At 44.0% G+C, this 24,720-nt stretch overlaps 1 protein-coding gene across 1 annotated transcript in view; it reads left to right on the plus strand.

The window, feature by feature from the left end:
* The window catches only part of LOC308293223 (protein NLRC3-like), a gene marked incomplete at its 3' end in the record, with an annotated part of 115,702 nt that extends 103,234 nt beyond the window's left edge, over positions 1–12,468 (plus strand). Inside the window, exons 6-8 of the mRNA XM_080735659.1 lie at positions 277–326; positions 11,933–12,249; positions 12,340–12,468. Of these exons, the coding sequence (XP_080591785.1) occupies positions 277–326; positions 11,933–12,249; positions 12,340–12,468 (496 nt within the window). The remainder of the gene's footprint in view (positions 1–276; positions 327–11,932; positions 12,250–12,339) is intronic.
* Between the last annotated feature and the right edge of the window lie 12,252 nt (positions 12,469–24,720).

Below are 24,720 nucleotides of genomic sequence, written 5' to 3' on the forward strand. Positions count from 1 at the left end.
GTTCCAATAATAATTAACTTTCATTTGCATAAAGCCAGCATTTGTCTGCTGCCATGTTGATCATAATCATGTGATTAATTGTATTTAACAAAAATGAAGAACAGTAAAAGTGCAGTAAAAAAAAAAAAACACAGATATAGCCCAGTAGGAACAAAAAAAGCCCTTGCGGTCTTGTTTCCGTTGGAGGTCTTGATATTCAGATTAAATATTTTAATTGATTGACAGCCCTAGTATTTGGTTAATCAGATTGAACATAATATGTTTTTCCTCACTTAGAGTGAAACATGGAGGAGAAGATTGGCTTAATCCTCAACTCATCACCAGATGTGAGTATCTGTCTGTCTGTCTGTGTCAATATCACACATTAACATTTTATACACTGTTGTATGCTTGGTTGGCTCCTCCCCAGATGCTGTTCTGAAAACTCTTCAGGAGAGCTTCCAGGGAATTCAGGTTTCTCTGCTCTTGGCCTGGTCCTTAACACCAGCAAGACTAAGTTTAAACACACCACCAAATAACAGGCTAATAAAACATGTTTTCTATTAAAGAATGCTCACATTTGACTGAGTTGACATGTTGATGCTGGAATCCAGGATGGCAGAGATTCCATTATATGGACCAGAGGGCTTGTAGATTGGCTTTATTTCCAAAACAACCGATCTACAAGCTCACCATGCGTTGTGAGCTTTTAGATCGTTTATATTTAAAAATTAGACAAAAATCGCAGATCTAAAAGCTCAAAATGTGTAACATCCTGACAGGTTTTGAATTTGTAAAGTATGTTTGAAAAGTACAATATAAGTATAAAATAATTAAGGCCCTTCCACCTTGGGCCCTAGTAATTCAGTCCCACTTCCCCCCCCTTGTGACGCCCCTGCCCATAGCCTCCACTGCAGCCTATGCCAAGGCAGAGCTGAAACACTTCACGTTGTAGGCTGTTCATTCAGCCTACATGAGGCTTCTTCAGTAGCTATTTAACATAACAAATAAGGTGTTGTAGTCATGGGTCATGGCGTTTTAGCCAATACAGTGTATTCATATTTAAATCGATCTGAGTCAGTTGCCTTATTCCACTCTGTTACGTCCTTATATTCCTCTGTCGTTTTGTTTTAATTCTCGTGTAACCCTGCATATTTTTTCAATGCATGCCAGGCCTTGTTGACAGATTTGGAAGAGATTGTGAAGCTTTGGGTCCAAAACAGAATTAATATTTAATGTGTAAAAATCCGCTGTATTAACATTGAAGTGAATGAGCCCAATAGAGGCGGCTGTGATAGTAGTCGGAGGTCGAGGCGGAGACAGCGTTTGGAGGGGCGGAGTTGCGATTGGTTTATTCAGCAAGGCTAAATTCACTGTTTGTCAAATCCCGCCCCATTCTGCTCTGTTACTAAGCGGTACAAATTACCCAGGGCAGATTGTTTTTATAGTGGCAGTGAATGGGGGGAGGGGGTATTTTCATTGCCTCATTATTGCTATTTAAAGTACCAAAGGAAAAACATCTAGGTGATATTAATAAAAAGGGAAGACGCTCCACAGTGCGCACCGTGGTGAAAGACTGAAGCAACGTTCTCCCACTGCACAACTCCACCCCCGGTAGCAAAAAGTGAATGATTTTTTCTGGTTGGCCAGTCAGGGAGTCTCAGGGACCAATCAGAAGGCTGACAAACGGTGAATTGGTGGTGGGGCTTCAACATGTGATGATGAGCGCTGTGGCAGCGTCCGGTCTGGCACTGTGTGTGTGCTGGTTCTAATGCAGCATCATGGTGGTAGACTTCACTGTGTGTGAGCTGGTTCTAATGCAGCAGCATGGGTGGTAGACTTCACTGTGTGTGAGCTGGTTCTAATGCAGCAGCATGGGTGGTAGACTTCACTGTGTGTGAGCTGGTTCTAATGCAGCAGCATGGGTGGTAGACTTCACTGTGTGTGAGCTGGTTCTAATGCAGCAGCATGGTGGTAGACTTCACTGTGTGTGAGCTGGTTCTAATGCAGCATCATGGGTGGTAGACTTCACTGTGTGTGAGCTGGTTCTAATGCAGCATCATGGGTGGTAGACTTCACTGTGTGTGTGCTGGTTCTAATGCAGCAGCATGGGTGGTAGACTTCACTGTGTGTGAGCTGGTTCTAATGCAGCATCATGGGTGGTAGACTTCACTGTGTGTGAGCTGGTTCTAATGCAGCATCATGGGTGGTAGACTTCACTGTGTGTGTGCTGGTTCTAATGCAGCAGCATGGGTGGTAGACTTCACTGTGTGTGTGCTGGTTCTAATGCAGCAGCATGGGTGGTAGACTTCACTGTGTGTGTGCTGGTTCTAATGCAGCAGCATGGGTGGTAGACTTCACTGTGTGTGATGGTTCTAATGCAGCAGCATGGGTGGTAGACTTCACTGTGTGCTGGTTCTAATGCAGCAGCATGGGTGGTAGACTTCACTGTGTGTGTGATGGTTCTAATGCAGCAGCATGGGTGGTAGACTTCACTGTGTGTGTGCTGGTTCTAATGCAGCAGCATGGGTGGTAGACTTCACTGTGTGTGAGCTGGTTCTAATGCAGCAGCATGGGTGGTAGACTTCACTGTGTGTGTGTGCTGGTTCTAATTAGGCCTGTCACGATTTACGAAAAAATCGATTTAAATCGATTTTATTGGGGGACGGTGAAAATCGATTTTTTTTAAAACGAATCGCGATTCGACCACCAGAGGTCGCCCTCGACTTAATCTCCATTCTGTCTTCAACGTCTCTGTGTGTTCAACGTCTAACGTCAGGCAGACACAGGCAGCGGCAGCTACAGTAGGAAGGCTCACCCAGACCCACTCACAGCTGCCAGCGTGCCTCCATTGGGCTGCAGAGCAGAGCTCCGCGATTTCGATTGACAAAGAGAGCAGTTAGTTGAGTGCTGTGTCATTACTTTGCTGCTACAGAGCATAGCACTAATCAGTGCTAAGGGCTAACAACAACAATGCTACGTACAGATGCATGTCTCTGCCACTGGTTACAATGTGGAAACAACGTTTCTAGTGAAAACAAGAATTGACACAGTCAATATATAAGCCGGTGGAATGGTAAACAAGAATTGACACATTCAATATATAAGCTGGTGGAATGGTGTGTTAGAAAGTCAGGGACTTTGAACAGTCTATCCACAATGAGACACTAGGTCTTGACTTTGATGAATTATTGATTTTGAAAAGAGGGTAAGAGTTGTTATTATGCCTTAGTTTGTGCCTGGCTTACAGTACAGTTGGCTTGATATGTACCACAAAAAAATGCATTCTTTGATACAGTATTGAAAAAAGTGTAAGAGTGTTGTTTAAAAAAAGAACAGGATTTGACATTTAAGAATTGATAAGTTTACACTATCTGTCATTTGCTATTTGCTACTGTATAGAGGATACGAGAACATCTAAAACATACAGGATTCCTTGTAAGAGAAGACAAGTGAACTGAAATGTTATTGTTGTTTTTTGTCATTTGATAGTTCTACTGTATTGAAAAGAGCATAAGAGAAAACAGTATTGTTAAAAGCAAAAAAAATACTGGAATTGTAAGAATTGTGGATTTTTTTGGGTAATTTCTCTGGAAACTAAATTTGTTGAAAAAATTGTGAAAAAATTGTGACATTGTGAATCGTCAACCTTGAATTGTGATTCGAATCGAATCGTGGGTTTATTAAATCGTGACAGGCCTAGTTCTAATGCAGCAGCATGGGTGGTAGACTTCACTGTGTGTGATGGTTCTAATGCAGCAGCATGGGTGGTAGACTTCACTGTGTGTGTGTTGGTTCTAATGCAGCAGCATGGGTGGTAGACTTCACTGTGTGTGTGATGGTTCTAATGCAGCAGCATGGGTGGTAGACTTCACTGTGTGTGATGGTTCTAATGCAGCAGCATGGGTGGTAGACTTCACTGTGTGTGTTGGTTCTAATGCAGCAGCATGGGTGGTAGACTTCACTGTATGTGTACTGGTTCTAATGCAGCAGCATGGGTGGTAGACTTCACTGTGTGTGTGATGGTTCTAATGCAGCAGCATGGCTGGTAGACTTCACTGTATGTGTACTGGTTCTAATGCAGCAGCATGGTGGTAGACTTCACTGTATGTGTACTGGTTCTAATGCAGCAGCATGGTGGTAGACTTCACTGTATATGGTTCTAATGCAGCAGCATGGGTGGTAGACTTCACTGTATGTGTACTGGTTCTAATGCAGCAGCATGGGTGGTAGACTTCACTGTGTGTGTGATGGTTCTAATGCAGCAGCAGCATGGCTGGTAGACTTCACTGTATGTGTACTGGTTCTAATGCAGCAGTATGGGTGGTAGACTTCACTGTGTGTGTGCTAGTTCTAATGCAGCAGCATGGGTGGTAGACTTCACTGTGTGTGCTGGTTCTAATGCAGCAGCATGGGTGGTAGACTTCACTGTGTGTGCTGGTTCTAATGCAGCAGCATGGGTGGTAGACTTCACTGTGTGTGATGGTTCTAATGCAGCAGCAAGGGTGGTAGACTTCACTGTATACTGGTTCTAATGCAGCAGCAATGGGTGGTAGACTTCACTGTGTGTGTGATGGTTCTAATGCAGCAGCATGGCTGGTAGACTTCACTGTGTGTGTGATGGTTCTAATGTAGCAGCATGGGTGGTAGACTTCACTGTGTGCTGGTTCTAATGCAGCAGCATGGGTGGTAGACTTCACTGTGTGTGTGATGGTTCTAATGTAGCAGCATGGGTGGTAGACTTCACTGTGTGCTGGTTCTAATGCAGCAGCATGGGTGGTAGACTTCACTGTGTGTGTGCTGGTTCTAATGCAGCAGCATGGCTGGTAGACTTCACTGTGTGTGTGATGGTTCTAATGCAGCAGCATGGGTGGTAGACTTCACTGTGTGTGTGTGTGTGATGGTTCTAATGTAGCAGCATGGGTGGTAGACTTCACTGTGTGCTGGTTCTAATGCAGCAGCATGGGTGGTAGACTTCACTGTGTGTGTGATGGTTCTAATGTAGCATCATGGGTGGTAGACTTCACTGTGTGCTGGTTCTAATGCAGCAGCATGGGTGGTAGACTTCACTGTGTGTGCTGGTTCTAATGCAGCATCATGGGTGGTAGACTTCACTGTGTGTGCTGGTTCTAATGCAGCAGCATGGGTGGTAGACTTCACTGTGTGTGTGATGGTTCTAATGCAGCAGCATGGGTGGTAGACTTCACTGTGTGTGTGTGCTGGTTCTAATGCAGCAGCATGGGTCGTAGACTTCACTGTGTGTGTGCTGGTTCTAATGCAGCAGCATGGGTGGTAGACTTCACTGTGTGTGCTGGTTCTAATGCAGCAGCATGGGTGGTAGACTTCACTGTGTGTGTGCTGGTTCTAATGCAACAGCATGGGTGGTAGACTTCACTGTGTGTGTGCTGGTTCTAATGCAGCAGCATGGTGGTAGACTTCACTGTGTGTGTGCTGGTTCTAATGCAGCAGCATGGGTGGTAGACTTCACTGTGTGTGTGCTGGTTCTAATGCAGCAGCATGGGTGGTAGACTTCACTGTGTGTGTGCTAGTTCTAATGCAACATCATGGGTGGTAGACTTCACTGTGTGTGTGTGTGTTGGTTCTAATGCAGCAGCATGGGTGGTAGACTTCACTGTGTGTACTGGTTCTAATGCAGCAGCATGGGTGGTAGACTTCACTGTGTGTGTGCTGGTTCTAATACAGCAGCATGGGTGGTAGACTTCACTGTGTGTGTTGGTTCTAATGCAGCAGCATGGGTGGTAGACTTCACTGTGTGTGTGCTGGCTCTAATGCAGCAGCATGGGTGGTAGACTTCACTGTGTGTGTGCTGGTTCTAATGCAGCAGCATGGTGGTAGACTTCACTGTGTGTGTGCTGGTTCTAATGCAGCAGCATGGGTGGTAGACTTCACTGTGTGTGTGCTGGCTCTAATGCAGCAGCATGGCTGGTAGACTTCACTGTGTGTGTGCTGGTTCTAATGCAGCAGCATGGGTGGTAGACTTCACTGTGTGTGTGCTGGTTCTAATGCAGCAGCATGGGTGGTAGGCTTCACTGTGTGTGAGCTGGTTCTAATGCAGCAGCATGGTGGTAGACTTCACTGTGTGTGTGCTGGTTCTAATGCAGCAGCATGGGTGGTAGACTTCACTGTGTGTGATGGTTCTAATGCAGCAGCATGGGTGGTAGACTTCACTGTGTGTTTGCTGGTTCTAATGCAGCAGCATGGGTGGTAGACTTCAATGTGTGTGTGCTGGTTCTAATGCAGCAGCATGGGTGGTAGACGTCACTGTGTGTGCTGGTTCTAATGCAGCAGCATGGGTGGTAGACTTCACTGTGTGTGAGCTGGTTCTAATGCAGCAGCATGGGTGGTAGACTTCACTGTGTGTGTGATGGTTCTAATGCAGCAGCGTGGGTGGTAGACTTCACTGTGTGTGTGATGGTTCTAATGCAGCGGCATGGGTGGTAGACTTCACTGTGTGTGTGCTGGTTCTAATGCAGCAGCATGGGTGGTAGACTTCACTGTGTGTGATGGTTCTAATGCAGCAGCATGGGTGGGAGACTTCACTGTGTGTGTGATGGTTCTAATGCAGCAGCAGTGTTGTACCCGAACGTGTTCAATGACACGTTCATTTTTTGGGCGAACGTGAAATGAACGCTCTTTGTTTCTGCTTGATGAACGTTATTGTCGAACGCGTTCATTCTGACGTCCGTGAACGGCGCTCGTCGGCCCGTCGGCCCTTTCGTGCGGCGGTCTGCGGTTGCCTGTCCTCTCGTCTTTCTTTGCATTCACATGCTCCAATAGCACTCAGCTACAGGCTCGCAGACCTCGCGAACGTTGATATACTGTGTGCTTCTCTTTACATGAAGCGCTGAGTCTCCTCCTCATTACGTTGTCTCCCACCCAAGTAAAGTCTGACTATACTTCGTCGTGTGGCGTGTGTTGCATGCCAAAATAGCTGATTTGCAAGCTCACAATGCATCGCATCCACGAGACAACGTGAGCTTGTAGATCAGCTATTTTAACCAACGCGACGGTTAAAAACGTCTGCCTTCACAATAAGGGTGCACAAAGACTGGGCACTGGGCACCTAAATATTGTGGGCACCTCAATATTAAGTTGGATGGAATAATTGCTATGTGTGGTTCTATATGGGCTGTGTCAATAATTATGACAAATAATATCTTGCAGCAATGTATAAAAAAAATACATTTGAATAGCCAAAAGTATAAAAATAGTATGGTTAAAAAAACAACAAAAAATAACTAAGTTAGTTCATTTTGAGGAACCATGAACTTTAATTCAAAATGAAGAATTATGAACTACTATTTAGAAGTTTTGAACATGAACTTGAACTTGAAGTAGTTCATTTTGAAAATGAACTTTCCCAACACTGTGCAGCAGGCATGGGTGGTAGACTTCAGCAGTAAGCATGGAGCAGGTCTCAAACATCATGGGTGGTAGACTTCACTGTGTGTGCTGGTTCTAATGCAGCAGCATGGGTGGTAGACTTCACTGTGTGTGCTGGTTCTAATGCAGCAGCATGGGTGGTAGACTTCACTGTGTGTGCTGGTTCTAATGCAGCAGCATGGGTGGTAGACTTCACTGTGTGTGCTGGTTCTAATGCAGCAGCATGGGTGGTAGACTTCACTGTGTGTGCTGGTTCTAATGCAGCAGCATGGGTGGTAGACTTCACTGTGTGTGCTGGTTCTAATGCAGCAGCATGGGTGGTAGACTTCACTGTGTGTGCTGGTTCTAATGCAGCAGCATGGGTGGTAGACTTCACTGTGTGTGTGCTGGTTCTAATGCAGCAGCATGGGTGGTAGACTTCACTGTGTGTGCTGGTTCTAATGCAGCAGCATGGGTGGTAGACTTCACTGTGTGTGCTGGTTCTAATGCAGCAGCATGGGTGGTAGACTTCACTGTGTGTGCTGGTTCTAATGCAGCAGCATGGGTGGTAGACTTCACTGTGTGTGTGCTGGTTCTAATGCAGCAGCATGGGTGGTAGACTTCACTGTGTGTGCTGGTTCTAATGCAGCAGCATGGGTGGTAGACTTCACTGTGTGTGCTGGTTCTAATGCAGCAGCATGGGTGGTAGACTTCACTGTGTGTGCTGGTTCTAATGCAGCAGCATGGGTGGTAGACTTCACTGTGTGTGCTGGTTCTAATGCAGCAGCATGGGTGGTAGACTTCACTGTGTGTGTGCTGGTTCTAATGCAGCAGCATGGGTGGTAGACTTCACTGTGTGTGCTGGTTCTAATGCAGCAGCATGGGTGGTAGACTTCACTGTGTGTGCTGGTTCTAATGCAGCAGCATGGGTGGTAGACTTCACTGTGTGTGCTGGTTCTAATGCAGCAGCATGGGTGGTAGACTTCACTGTGTGTGCTGGTTCTAATGCAGCAGCATGGTGGTAGACTTCACTGTGTGTGTGCTGGTTCTAATGCAGCAGCATGGGTGGTAGACTTCACTGTGTGTGCTGGTTCTAATGCAGCAGCATGGGTGGTAGACTTCACTGTGTGTGCTGGTTCTAATGCAGCAGCATGGGTGGTAGACTTCACTGTGTGTGCTGGTTCTAATGCAGCAGCATGGGTGGTAGACTTCACTGTGTGTGCTGGTTCTAATGCAGCAGCATGGGTGGTAGACTTCACTGTGTGTGCTGGTTCTAATGCAGCAGCATGGGTGGTAGACTTCACTGTGTGTGCTGGTTCTAATGCAGCAGCATGGGTGGTAGACTTCACTGTGTGTGCTGGTTCTAATGCAGCAGCATGGGTGGTAGACTTCACTGTGTGTGCTGGTTCTAATGCAGCATCATGGGTGGTAGACTTCACTGTGTGTGCTGGTTCTAATGCAGCAGCATGGGTGGTAGACTTCACTGTGTGTGCTGGTTCTAATGCAGCAGCATGGGTGGTAGACTTCACTGTGTGTGCTGGTTCTAATGCAGCAGCATGGGTGGTAGACTTCACTGTGTGTGCTGGTTCTAATGCAGCATCATGGGTGGTAGACTTCACTGTGTGTGCTGGTTCTAATGCAGCAGCATGGGTGGTAGACTTCACTGTGTGTGCTGGTTCTAATGCAGCAGCATGGGTGGTAGACTTCACTGTGTGTGCTGGTTCTAATGCAGCAGCATGGGTGGTAGACTTCACTGTGTGTGCTGGTTCTAATGCAGCAGCATGGGTGGTAGACTTCACTGTGTGTGCTGGTTCTAATGCAGCAGCATGGGTGGTAGACTTCACTGTGTGTGCTGGTTCTAATGCAGCAGCATGGGTGGTAGACTTCACTGTGTGTGATGGTTCTAATGCAGCAGCATGGTGGTAGACTTCACTGTGTGTGATGGTTCTAATGCAGCAGCATGGTGGTAGACTTCACTGTGTGTGCTGGTTCTAATGCAGCAGCATGGTGGTAGACTTCACTGTGTGTGCTGGTTCTAATGCAGCAGCATGGGTGGTAGACTTCACTGTGTGTGCTGGTTCTAATGCAGCAGCATGGGTGGTAGACTTCACTGTGTGTGCTGGTTCTAATGCAGCAGCATGGTGGTAGACTTCACTGTGTGTGTTGGTTCTAATGCAGCAGCATGGGTGGTAGACTTCACTGTGTGTGCTGGTTCTAATGCAGCAGCATGGTGGTAGAATTCACTGTGTGTGTTGGTTCTAATGCAGCAGTATGGGTGGTAGACTTCACTGTGTGTGCTGGTTCTAATGCAGCAGCATGGGTGGTAGACTTCACTGTGTGTGCTGGTTCTAATGCAGCAGCATGGTGGTAGACTTCACTGTGTGTGTTGGTTCTAATGCAGCAGCATGGGTGGTAGACTTCACTGTGTGTGCTGGTTCTAATGCAGCAGCATGGTGGTAGACTTCACTGTGTGTGCTGGTTCTAATGCAGCAGCATGGGTGGTAGACTTCACTGTGTGTGCTGGTTCTAATGCAGCAGCATGGGTGGTAGACTTCACTGTGTGTGCTGGTTCTAATGCAGCAGCATGGGTGGTAGACTTCACTGTGTGTGCTGGTTCTAATGCAGCAGCATGGGTGGTAGACTTCACTGTGTGTGCTGGTTCTAATGCAGCAGCATGGGTGGTAGACTTCACTGTGTGTGCTGGTTCTAATGCAGCAGCATGGGTGGTAGACTTCACTGTGTGTGTGCTGGTTCTAATGCAGCAGCATGGGTGGTAGACTTCACTGTGTGTGCTGGTTCTAATGCAGCAGCATGGGTGGTAGACTTCACTGTGTGTGCTGGTTCTAATGCAGCATCATGGGTGGTAGACTTCACTGTGTGTGTGTTGGTTCTAATGCAGCAGCATGGGTGGTAGACTTCACTGTGTGTGTGCTGGTTCTAATGCAGCAGCATGGGTGGTAGACTTCACTGTGTGTGTGTTGGTTCTAATGCAGCAGCATGGGTGGTAGACTTCACTGTGTGTGTGCTGGTTCTAATGCAGCAGCATGGGTGGTAGACTTCACTGTGTGCTGGTTCTAATGCAGCAGCATGGGTGGTAGACTTCACTGTGTGTGTGCTGGTTCTAATGCAGCAGCATGGGTGGTAGACTTCACGGTGTGCTGGTTCTAATGCAGCAGCATGGGTGGTAGACTTCACTGTGTGTGTGATGGTTCTAATGCAGCAGCATGGGTGGTAGACTTCACTGTGTGTGTGATGGTTCTAATGCAGCAACATGGGTGGTAGACTTCACTGTGTGTGTGATGGTTCTAATGCAGCAGCATGGGTGGTAGACTTCACTGTGTGTGTGATGGTTCTAATGCAGCAGCATGGGTGGTAGACTTCACTGTGTGTGTGTGTGTGTGTGTGTGTGTGTGTGTGTGTGTGTGTGTGTGTGTGTGTGTGTGTGTGTGTGTGTGTGTGTGTGTGTGTGTGTGTGTGTGTGTGTGTGTGTGTGTGTGTGTGTGTGTGTGTGTGTGTGTTGGTTCTAATGCAGCAGCATGGTGGTAGACTTCACTGTGTGTGTGATGGTTCTAATGCAGCAGCATGGGTGGTAGACTTCACACCACATTTTATGCACTTTAACCTTTCTATTGGCTATGCTAAAATAGCAGATCTACAAGCCCATAGGGTGTCATTTGGTCATTTGGTGCCAGAGTAGTTGGCGGGAATCCCCCCCGCGTCCGCGGACCCCCAGGGGTCACGGACTGTGCACCAGGGGGTCCCCAGTAAACTAGTTTGTGCCACATTTTATACTTTGTTTATATCTATTGGCTATTCTAAAAATTGCAGATCTACAAGCTAATAGTGTGTCATTTGGTTACTGGGTGCCAGACTAGTGGGCGGCGACCTCTACTCTTCCGGGGACCCCACAGGGGTCCTTGCGGGCTTACCAGGGGGTCCCCAGTAAACTAGTTCACGCAACATTTTATGCACTTTAACCATACTGCTTTCTATTGGCTATTCAAAAATAGCAGATCTACAAGCTCATAGCGTCATTTGGTCACTGGGTGTCAGACTAGGTTGCGAGGACCCCCATCCGTCCGCTTCACCCACAGGGGTCAAAATAGCAGACGTACAAGCTCACAGCAATATTTTCATCCCATTCTATAAATATCTTCCAAATCTGTGCTTCTCAAACTGTTTCATGTCAAGGACCCCCAAAATGACACGCGTTTGGCCGTGGACCCCCATCTCAAAATATCTTGTTCCAGTCACAAATGTTCGCTTTTAAAAATATGACTTCAAATAAAATAAGACATAGCAGACCTATAAGCTTGCCGCACGGCACGCGGTGCCGCGCTGTGAGCTTGTACATCTGCTATTTTTCATTAGGCCTAGTTAAAGCATAAAATAATGGTTAAAGTGCTTCCATGTCTTATTTCAAGTGCGTGCGTGCGTGCGTGCGTGCGTGCGTGCGTGCGTGCGTGCGTGCGTGCGTGCGCGTGTGTGTGTGTGTGTGTGTTGATTGTCAGTCAGTCAGTCAGTGAATGATGTACCGTATTTAATGTTTACTGTGTTGTTTTCTCATCAGATTTCCAGCGTCTCACTCTGGACACAAACACAGCACACAGAGACCTCTCTCTCTCTGAGAACAACAGGAAGGTGACATGGGGACAGGATCAATCATATCCTGAACATCCTGACAGGTTTTATTGGTATTCTCAGGTTTTGTGTACAGAGGGTCTGACTGGACGCTGTTACTGGGAGGTAGAGTGCAGTGGAGGGGTTAGGATAGCAGTGACTAATAGAGGAATCAGCAGGAAAGGACGTGGTGATGACTGTAGGCTTGGAGACAATAACATGTCCTGGAGTCTGTACTGTGATGGTCATCGTGGTAACAGTTACAGTGTCAGACACAATAGTAAGCAGACTGACCTCTCTGTCAGGGCCTCTAGGGCCTCCAACAGAGTAGCAGTGTTTGTGGACTGTCCTGCTGGGACTCTGTCCTTCTACACAGTGTCTTCTGACTCACTGACACACCTGTACACCTTCCACAACACATTCACTGCACCTCTCTATGCTGGGTTCAGGGTTCATGGTTCAGTGTGTCTGTGTGAGCAGAGATAGAGTCTCTATGTGAGGGTGACATCAGGTCGCCATGGTTACTCAACATGTTTGAGTGAGTGCAGGTTGTCATGGTTACCACTGCTGCCAGGGTACTTTGAGACCATATTTGGGCATGGTGAATCACAGTGAAATCATAATGATGATGTAATCAGCTGCACAGTGACATCACACATTCCAGCTCCTGTAGATTCAGTGTTTCTCTGACGTTGTCATGACAACACCCCCATGTGTTTGACCTTTGACCCCGGACCCCCATAAGACAACATTTGTCGTATTTCTTTTTACAAATTATTATAAAGAAAAAAAAATCTCCCTAAAATAGCAGATCTACAAGCTTGTAGAGCTTGTAGATCTGCTATTTTTGAACCGTTTCTATTCTAAACCGTTCTTCTAAATCAGTGGTCCTCAAACTTTTTCATGTCAAGGACCCCCAAAATTACATGTAATTGGTTGCGGACCCCCATCTCAAAATGTGTTGTTCCAGGGACCCCCAGAAGCAAAGTTTGTTTTGGAAAATATACATTCAAAGGTTTGTACAAATGTTCATGGTTTCAAAAAAATAGCAGATCTACAAGCTCACGTAAGCACGTATTTTGGTCGTTTCGTGCCTGAGTGGTGTTCGGTGACCTCCATGCGTCTGGGGACCCCACAAGGGTCATGGACTGCGTACCAGGAAAACTAGTTAACATAGCATCACAATCATTTGAACCACTTTATCCATTTGTATGTTGGCTATTCAAAAACAGCAGATCTACAAGCTCACAACCCGTCGCAAAAAAGTGAAATGTTCAAATGTGGGTCCCTGGTACAATTATGTTCAAATGGGGGTCCCTGGTACAAATATGTTCAAATGGGGGTCCCTGGTCAAATCCATATTAATGTCAAACTCTATGGTATAAAATGAGTCATCACCACAGGGAGCTTTAGATCTTAGATTAGATCAGATAGAAGTGCACAAACCTCCACTCCACACATTTATAAATATGTATCATAAATACTGTCCATCAATGATGATGATGATGTAAATATCAGTGTCATACTTGTGTCTCTTATGTAGATATATTAAAATTGTTGGGTCAAAAACAACCCAAGTTGGTTATTTATGTAACCCAACACGTAACACTGTTTTGGACCAGCCCAACATGGGTTATTGCAGACCAACAGGGTTGGGTTAAGGCTGTGACCCAGCATGTTGGGTTGGGATTGTACAACCAAGTAATGGGTTAAAAGTAACTTTGCTGTTGGGTTAATGTGATACTGCTGATGGGTTGGAATCTAACACCCAAAAATGGCTTAAAAGTGACCTTGTTGTTGGGATTGTACGCTCATTCACATTAAATGTATTCATTTTTTTACAACATTTTCTTCAACGACAATTTTCATGCTTAATCTACTCAAGGAATAATGCATGCGGAGTAAATTATGCATTTAGTCATGGCAATATATCACAACTTTGAACACAACAGATTATGTGGTGCTTCACATTAAAAGAACAGCAAACCTGTTTGTATGTGTCAGTCTGGACCATCTTAGTCATGGTTTCTGTTTCTGTAAGCAACTGTTTTTTTATATATTTTTTAATTAGGGATTATGACTGGGCTACATCCACTGCGATCATCTACAAAACAATGTTGTTTTCTCTATCTAAAACCATAAAATAATGGAAAAGTTTGTAAAAAATATCTGTATGGGAGCACAGTTGCATGCTGGGTAACTGCCCACCCACTTAGTTTAACCCAATAGTGGTGCAATTCACAAACCAATGTGTTGATAGACAGAGAGGGCGGGTCTATTTTAACCCAAGTTGGTGCAATGCAGTGAACCATGTGTTGGGTAAACTCGAATTCAAAAGCCTATACCAACACTTGGGTTATGAACTCAATGCATTTTATTTGATGATGTGGGCGGGCCATCCATAGCCCAACAGATGGTTTACTAATTTTAAGTATTTTTAATCCAATGTTTGGTCAAACTGACCCAACCTTTGACCCAACAGTGTCAACCCAGCAAAAGGGTTGAACATTTGACCCAACATTTTTAAGAGTTTATGTATATTTTATTTTCATACAACAGACAGAGATAAACTGTATATTTGATCATGTAATTGTCACAGTATCAATATTGTTTCTTGTATATAAACCTTTATACTGAACCACTTGAACCCCATATACCTTATTGACTGTCATTATTATTATTATTCTGTCATCTATTTTGTTTTTTACTAAATGTCATAACATTTTAGTTGACTAAATCAACAGTTTATTTAGTCGACTAAAATGTATTCTTGGAGGCTGTGATGGTGTTGTAATGCCTGATTTATACTGAGCTCTGTGCCAAAAAATAGCTGATCTACAAGCTCACAGCAAGTCGTTTACGCGTTGTGAACTTGTAGATCGGCTATTTTCAGAGAGAGCTACACCCGAGCTCAACCAAACATAAAATGACTTGTCTTTTAGTTCTACTGGATCTCTTCTCCACCAGTCCCTCCCTGACATTTTAGTCTAGTTTTTATTTGTTGATGAAATTGTAAATCTATTTTGTCAGAATGTTGTCAATCACTCTGGATTCAAACATCTACTGAATGTGTTGTTAATGAACTCAAATCAATCATTGTTTATTCATTGATTCATTATCAGATCATTATTTCCTCACTCATTCCATTATGTTGCTTTCATTAGCCAGCCAAATCGCCTTCCATCGCCATTTTGAGGAGGGTGAGGCAGCCAGATCGCCAAACGTCGCCTTGGGGATCATTTTCTGATTTTTTTGGTATTTTTTTGACATTTTTTGAGCTATAAATGACCATTCTAGGTTCATATAAGCTTAAGCTATGAAAATGCGCTGGAAATGACATCATCGATGACGTAACCCGGAAGCCGTTTGCCCATAACACAGCATAGGCCTTTTTTTAGCATTGAAAGCTAACGTTTTTCTTATCAAACTTTACCATATTTAAACGGATTTTCATTAGGAAAAAAGTGGCAGAGTGGTAGAGTGGTCACCCAGGAGCAAAAACGATTGTGCACGGCGTGCACGATCGCTCCCGTTCGTCCGGACCGGCCCATAATGGCGGCGCCCATAGGCGGCCATTATGGTCCAGGCTGATCCAGCCTGGAAGACCTAATCCTTGGGCACTCTCTAGTGGTGAGTTAGATGTACTACAGTCTACCATTATAATTATGCCTGCTAGGAATCTGTACTCCATAGTTTGAAAATTAATAATATTCCTGGCTTATAAGCGCACAAGCATATTGTAAAATGGCTGGGAATGAGTTTAATGTGATGCTGTTGTCATTGTTCACATGTTATTGTATGATCATGTGTAGAACTAATAATTGTTTAATAAATTGATTGTTGACAGTCTGTCGTTGTTCCTGTGTATTAATATTCATAGTGTTGTCATGACAACATGGCCACAGCTCATTGGTCATGTATAATAACTAGGTTGGATCTGTTGGAAAAATGCCTTTTTTTTGTTTGTTTTGAAAACTTTATACCAGTTACAGTTACCTTGTAGATTTTGACTATTATTACAAAACCTCTTCACTTTCAACTCTGTATATACATCAGCTATTTGAAAATAGCAGACCTACAAGCTCACACCACTTGTAGATCTGCTACTTTCAAAAGATATCCATACATTTTTGAAAACTTGTGAAATGAGAAGTTCACTTGTAATTGAGTGAAAGCTGCTGTTTGGACGCCCTCTAGTGTCCGTTAGCAGAAGTACTTCATATGATGTCTGATCATGGATGTCATGTTGTTGTTTTTAGATGTTTAAATAGTTTTATTTGTACACTAGATTTAAATTCATGGATGCACTGGCTGTCTGTGGCTCTGTTTTGGTCTCATATGTATTGTATTGTATTGTGTTTACTAGTCATTTTAAGTAACTAAGTACATTTACTTAAGTACTGTGCTTAAGGATAATTATTAGGTATTTGTACTTTACTTGAGTATTTCCAATTTCCAACAGGCCTACTTTTACTTCTACTCCACAACATCTCAGACCCAAATATTGTACTTTTACTCCACTACATTTATATGTAAACTTTAGTTACTTTGTAGATTTGGATTATTATTACAAAGCATCCATCCATTGATAAGCACTTAATATTTAGTGTTGATATATTTGTGGAGATACAGGCCTTAAACAAGGAGCTCCAAACACTTTGTTGGGCTCAAAACAAAATGAGATCCAGGCTTTTTGCAATCAGAGCTCCGAACAAATCTCTCCTGAAACTCACAACCAGTGGTGGAAAAAGTAGAAAACTCACATTATTTACTTTAAGTAAAAATATCAATACCACAAATAGAAACAGACTGTCAGTGATGCCAACATACATTAAGGAGCTCTTAATACATTAAAGGGATACTTCACTTTCATAAAAACTTTTGGTCATTTTATCATCTAATCAGGCTTTTATGAACACCTGAACAGATTTTAATATGCTTCATTCAATATTTAGATATTTGATGTAAATGTTAGAGCCGCTCCACATACACACCCATTGTAACTTCAAACTCCATTTCAACCATGCTAGATTCATCAAAAACACACATTATTTTTTCTGTTGACTCATACTACCCTCCTAATACATTCGATAACGTTTTTCATTTCTTTTTAATAATTCTTTGGGAAAATGGAAAAAAATGTAATACAATTAATTATAAAAAATAAATGAAGAAAAAAATATCGGCCTGCTCACATCTTAGGAGGGTCTTATGAATCACCAGAAAAAAATAATTGTGTGTGTGTGTGTGTGTGTGTGTGTGTGTGTGTGTGTGTGTGTGTGTGTGTGTGTGTGTGTGTGTGTGTGTGTGTGTGTGTGTGTGCGTGCGCACGCACACGCGTGTGTGTTTATGTGTGCGCGTGTGCATGTGTGTAAAAGTAACACAGTAACAGTAAAAAAGATGCAAATTGCAACTGTAGATAATTTTTCACATGTTGAATCTAGAGTTGCAACAGCAACCATTGCCAGCCCATGCATGTGTAGCACTGGCCCTTTAAGGGTAGTGCATATGAGGGGCAGCCATGTTTGAGGCCTCCTGTTTGGCCAGAAGCCATGAGACTGCAGCAACAGCAATCAGGTAAATAAACATTCAACTTGCACTGTCAATTGTAACTTGTGTTGTGTTGTGCGATGGAGCCACGTTGGTGCGTGCTGCTTTAGCGGCGATATGCAAGGGATGGCCGGGCTTTGAGTTGTGTGTTAGCCTTACACATTAAGACATCTCCTAGTGAGACTTCTGCATTTGTTACCTTTACCACAATGTGGAAGTCTCTCTAGGAGATGTCTTAATGTAAGGCTAAGCTGCGTGTCACGGCTGGACACTTCTACTGCTGCTGTTTTGTAATCTCTCATCACTCGCTGTCTGTGGCTGTAGTCTTCAGTGCTCTCTTTCTCTGTGACCGTTGTCTGTGATTTGTTTCTGCTGTTGTCTGGTTTTGGTTGGGTTTGTTTGTTGTTGGTGCTGTGGGTTCTTGACTTGTGAGGTGTGTGCAGTGGTATAAAGTAACTAAGTACATTTACTTAAAAGTACTGTACTTTAGTTCAAGTGTGAGTCATTTGTTTTACTGCTACTTTACATCTCGGAGCCAAATATTGTAGGCTATACTTTTACTCCACTAGTTATAGTTACTAGTTACTTTGCAGATATTCATTATGATATTATAAAACATAAACCACTCTTTAGCCCATTTTATGGGAAGAAAGTCGATGTACAAGCTTGTAAATCTGCTATTTTACATTTTGATGCAACCATATTGTAGCCTATAGGCTTATGTTTACCTTGTTGTCACTAGACTAATTTCAGAGCCATAAGGTGCTTGTATTTTTCTTAACTCTTTTACCGCTTTGGACGTTCCCGTTCGCCCCATTTTTCCCGGCTGCGCGTTGCCAATAGTACGTTCTTTGGCTCGTTCTTTTGTACCTTGTTTTGATGTCTGTAAACTGATGAGGGGTCGCGCGGGTGTGTACAGTATAAGCATCTCCTGTAATCCTGCTTTGAAATCTCCACCTCACGTAAACATCAATAATGTCCAAATTCACTTCTTGGCTGCTAGCTGTCGTTCTATTGCAATGATGCGACTCTGCGCCCTGAATGTATGGAAGCTGCAGCGGCCCATTTCACATTCATTCCTGCATGAGGCTGCCCTCTACTGCTAGCATAGCCAAAGTACACCTATTTAGGGAGAAAAGAAAATAATAATGATGAACAAAAAAGATGAATACATCTTTGTCTATAACATCGCAAAGGTAAGGTGCTTTTGCTGGCACAAAACCCAATAAATAAATAACAACATCTGGCAGTAATACAGTTAATGTATTTAATATTTGTGTTAATATTCACATATTTTAAGAGATTACATTCCATACATTATATTCAATAAATAATGTTTAGTTTACATTAGTTTACGTTCTGTATGTCTATTTACTCTGAAGATGGAGCAAACTGTTTTAAATGCACTGTCAAGATAACATTAGGCTTGGCTTACATGCAGTGATGCAGTATTAGTCAGTAGAATTATCGAATGCTTTAACTATTGAAAAATAGCAGATATACAAGCTCACAGCGCGGCACCGAGTGCCGCGCTGCAAGCTTGTAGATCTGCTATTTTTTTTTTTTTTTTTTAAGTCTTTGAAGATATCTTTTTTTAAAGCGATCATTTGTAACTCAAATATTTGCTTCTGGGTGGTCCCTGGAGCAACATATTTTGAGATGGGGGTCTGCAGTCCAAATACCTGTAATTGTGGGGGTCCTTGACATGAAAAAGTTTGAGAACAGCTGATTTAGAGGAAGGATTAAGTAGTGTCAAAGATCGGGTCAAAGATATTCAAAGCCCCCAGGGTTCCTCCAGTGGGTTCTAAATGGACCCTTACAGGTCCATGTGTTTCCATTTATTCATTCTCCAGAACCAACCGTCTCAGTTCAGTCAGTGTGTTGGTGTTTGCATGACTTTCATCATTGACTGATTATTGTTGTGGTAACTGAAGTGCAGTTACCCAATGTGGCCACAGGGCGGCATCTCAGTGCAGCATCATGTGGTAAAAAACAGACAGTTATTGTAGAAGAGACATATTTATCATCATTAGTCATAACAGAGCAGTAGTACATGCATTTGTTTTACTAAATAATGTATCATCACTTAAGCATTGTTTTAAGTAGGGCCCGAGCACTGCGCAATAGTGCGAAGCCCTATTGTAATCATAATGTTTATTCTTCTTCTTATTCTCTGCAAAGAAGGGTTCCAGGGGGTCCCCCACAAGGGTTGTGGACTGCGTACCAGGGGGTCCCCAGGAAAAGTATTTAACATAGCATCACAATCATTTGAACCACTTTATCAATGTTGGCTATTCAAAAAATAGCAGATCTACAAGCTCACAGCTTGTACGAGTTTGAAAATATTTGAAAAATCTTTAGAATATTTAGAATCATTTTGATAATTGTTTAACGCAAATGCTATCTTCTGGGGGTCCCTGGTCACAATCATGTTCAGATGGGGGTCCTCGGCCAAGTGTACATTTGGGGGTCCTTGGCATGTTAAGGTTAGAGAACCAAGGCTTAAAGGACACACCCTCATCTTACAGGATGTCATTTGTATATCGATGTGAGCAGACTTTATTTAACAGACTAAACATTTATTTTATGTTCTCTCTCTTATGCCAGTGATCAGTGATCAGTGATCAGTGATCAGCCTCCCTGTGCCAAGGTTGGCACCGTGCCCAAGGATGTCCGGGGGCACGGTGGCGCAGTGGTTAGCGCTTCGCCTCACAGCTAGAAGGTCCTGGGTTCGATTCCCGCCGGGGGACGCTGTGGGCACTGGCGGCGTGTTTCTCCCTCCGCGTCATCAGCGCGCACACCCTAGGTGGGGTTGGCGATAGGGCCTTTCTGTGTGGAGTTTGCATGTTCTCCCCGTGTCTACTAGGGTTGATACCCTCACAAAAACATGCACGTAATCCTGGTCTCTATAATGCCTCCCCCTGGCCAGCTGAGGCGCCTGATGGAGGGGAAAGGAACTGGTTGGAATAACGTGTTCCTTCCACACACTACGTCCATCCCGGGGAAATCCCCCCTGTCAGGTGAAAAGAAACAACTTGGACTACTCATGCAATTGAAGGAAGCATGAGGTCAGTCCGTTGTCTCCCCAGGCGCGGCAGAGGGAGAGCAGAGCCCAGGATTACATAGGCAATTGGAACTGGGTGAAAATGGGTTGCAAAATCGTGGGATAAAAATGATTGAAGAAAAAAAAAGAAAGTGGAATATCCCTTTAATCATACTAAATTGAAACCATTTTATTTGTGTGTGTGTGTGTGTGTGCGTGTGTGCGTGCGTGCGTGCGTGCGTGCGTGCGTGCGTGCGTGCGTGTGTGTGTGCGCGTGCGTGCGCGCGTGTGTAAAAGTAACACAGTAACAGTAAAAAAGATGCAAATTGCAACTGTAGATCAATTTTCACATGTTGAATCTAGAGTTGCAACAGCAACCATTGCCAGCCCATGCATGTGTAGCACTGGCCCTTTAAGGGTAGTGCATATGAGGGGCAGCCATGTTTGAGGCCTCCTGTTTGGCCAGAAGCCATGAGACTGTGGCAACAGCAATCAGGTAAATAAACATTCAACTTGCACTGTCAATTGTAACTTGTGTTGTGTCCCAAACTGTTTAGGCCGTGACCCCAAAAATAAATATATTTGAACTGGGGACCCTCAAAATAAACATATTTGAACTGGGGACCCCCAAAATAAACATATTTGAACTGGGGACCGCCACCCTGACAAGCACTTGGAAGTGTAGCTATTACATTTAGTTGGACTCAGTTCCACAGATACATATTGTGAAAATAGTCGATCTACAAGCTCACAACACCTCGCACTGCAAGGCCTTGTAGATCGGCTATTTTCACAACATTTGACTCTTCCTTATGTCATATTTGACAGTTTGGCCAGTTTGGCATTAACTTGCTGCTCTTTTAAACATCGCTGAACTAAGCAACTGCCAAATTACCTTTTAACGTGGGCATGTGCGCGCATCGCACCCAATCTGTGCATGTATCATCTACCAGCGGTGTAGATCCGACCACAGCTTTCGAATAAAACAATCCCATTGGAAAAAGACATATCCGTTGGCAGGCTGTATTTGTCACTGTTTACACAAAAACTAATGTAAAAGGCCCAGCTGTGCACTATGGTCCTGTGTGTCACGTTTGTGCACATAGCAGACGATATACCCTGTATACACATATACTGTATGTTGGATTATTTACTGTTGAGTGAGAAACTTGGACATTAAGCTAATCATCTGGGGACCCCCACAAAATAATGTGTGGACCCCACTGGGGGTCCACCGGCCCCAAGTTTGGGAACCACTGGGGAATGGATTTTAAGAGGGTTTTTGACACAGGGATATATAGTGTTTATCCTCTGTATTCCAGAGGGGGGAGAGAGATGAAGCAGGGACCCCTTAGCAGAGAGAGAGATGAAGCAGGGACCCCTTAGCAGAGAGAGATGAAGCAGGGACCCCTTAGCAGGGAGAGAGATGAAGCAGGGTCCCCTTAGCAGGGAGAGAGATGAAGCAGGAACCCCTTAGCAGAGAGAGAGATGAAGCAGGGACCCCTTAGCAGAGAGAGAGATGAAGCAGGGACCCCTTAGCATGGAGAGATGAAGCAGGGACCCCTTAGCAGAGAGAGAGATGAAGCAGGGACCCCTTAGCAGAGAGAGAGATGAAGCAGGGACCCCTTAGCAGAGAGAGAGATGAAGCAGGGACCCCCACTACATGTTGTATATAATTGTGTTGCAGATTATGCTCATAGATTTCTTAGACAGCTTAGACATGTTTGACAGCCTGTCATCATGTAGGAGTAATGTGTATTTTCAGACATTTAACCACTTGAACCGTCAAATACTTTAGTCTGCTCTTCTTTTTCCCCCTACAAACCTCTTGGCCTAAAATAGCTGATCTACAAGCTTACAACGCCTCGCAGCACGAGGCGTTGTAAGCTTGTAGATCTGCTATCTTTGGCTAATATTCCACTCAGAGTCAGACTAGGGATGCTAGGGTTCAAGTGCATGGTTAATGTAAAAAACATGATGCTACAGTATCACACAAAGATTTGGCGCCCCCCTGAAGTAACTCTGAGGACCCCCTAGGGGTCCCGGACCCCCTGTTGAAGACCCCTGATGTACAGTATACGTATTGGCTGCCTGTAGTAACTCTGAGGACCCCCTAGGGGTCCCGGACCCCCTGTTGAAGACCCCTGATGTACAGTATACGTATTGGCTGCCTGTAGTAACTCTGAGGACCCCCTAGGGGTCCCGGACCCCCTGTTGAAGACCCCTGATGTACAGTATACGTACTGGCTCCCTGTCCATTTTACAATTGATTTGAAGGTCCTTTTATTTGCTTTTAAATCTTTAAACAGGCTGCACCTCACTGAGCTGCTGGAACCATACTGTACACCCTAGCAGCTCATTTACACGGCTAAATATGTATTCTTTAGACACAATATGCCGTCAGTTTCTTTGTTACTATTTACACCAGCCCCCATAAGTCACATCTGCCCATGAAAGATTGCGGTGCATCTTGGAAATGGGCTTATTGTGTCTAGAAAATACATAATTAGCCAAATCAAAATGGTTAAAATCACTAAAATGATAGAAAGAAGTAAATGATTTTAACACTCATCTTTTCTTTTCTCTGTCCTTTAACAACATCAAACTCACCAACATTACGGTTGTATATACAGTATGTAATAAGGTTACTATTATAGTTTTATTTTCAGGGTTGAAATTCCACCAAATCCTACTTACTTTCTAATGTTCTATTCCAACTGTGTAAATACCTGTACTGTCACTTTAAGACTCGCTGCTTTTCAGTGCATGGATTCACTGAGAGGACTCACACAGTGTGTGTATTTATTTTATGACTGAACAGCGCCACCAAACCACTGCCAGTGAAACTGCAACCAGCAGCTACGGTCTGTGTCCCTCTTTCAACACCACCACCACAACACAACAACCAGCAGCTACCTGTGGTCTGTGTCCCTCTTTCAACACCACCACCACAACACAACAACCAGCAGCTACCTTAGCCCTAGAATGTCTCCAATGTTCTGTCGATTGACACTCCGTGAATCCCTCAAATCTGGAGCCATAGAACGCTCCCATAGCGCGGCGGTTAGCAACTAATCTGCACGGCACTAAAGTGCTGCGCGCTACTTGTGTACTCACCCAATAATTAATTCCTCAGCCTGGGAGAAAGATATTGTCCTGTAGTGTCATATCCATTTGAAAGTTCTGGCTGAAAACGTGTACTTCGTAAGATATCTCCACTTATCACGAGCCAACACGGACGACTTACACGACCGGGCGAGGGGCCCGGAATGACTGCTGGACTGAATATATGGGAACATCCGCTGATCGTCACAAACGTCATCACAAATTGACAGGTGCGCTGACATTTGATCATGGGCACCAATTGAGACGTGCCACTGGTGGTTTTGCGTAAGCCGAGTTAATAAAACAAGCACCCCATTCACAGGCAACCCCTCTCACAATAAACGCTCCTCAGACCGGGCTATTGTGTGTCTGTCGTGTGCATTTATTAAAATAAAACATTTAGAAGTTATAGAACTTTATTTTTCACATCCAAATATCATTTCACATCATGGCACTCACAGATGAAGATTTTGAAAATTTGCTTTTGAGTATTAATTTTCCTTTTCAATTAAAAAACGAACAAAAGCTTATAATTAAATCTTTGTTAAAGGGTCAGGATGTTTTGGCCATTTTACCCACTGGATTTGGGAAAAGTGCCTGTTTTGGGCTTGTTGGTCAATTAATGGACAAGGTAGGTTTAGCCTATAACATACAACCAGTAAGACTCCCTAATCGGGAGATAAGCGACCGTTGGTCGCTTATCTCCTGTCACACTGCTGACATCAGTATGACATCACACCGTACACAAATGACCCTTATATAAGACCGGCATTATCTACCGACAGATTAGTAACAAGATGTCAAAATCATTGAAGGTTTACCCTACTAACCAACTGTTTACCATAGCAACCATGTTTTTTACCTTAGCAACCAACTGTTTACCCTAGCAACCAACTGTTTACCACAGCAACCATGTTTTTTTTACCCTAGCAACCAACTGTTTACCCTAGCAACCAATTGTTTACCATAGCAACCATGTTTTCTTACCCTAGCAACCAACTGTTTACCCTAGCAACCAACTGTTTACCATAGCAACCATG

This window comes from Nannobrachium achirus (genome assembly GCF_963921795.1).
Source record: "Nannobrachium achirus genome assembly, chromosome: 10".
In the NCBI taxonomy this organism is placed as follows: domain Eukaryota; kingdom Metazoa; phylum Chordata; class Actinopteri; order Myctophiformes; family Myctophidae; genus Nannobrachium; species Nannobrachium achirus.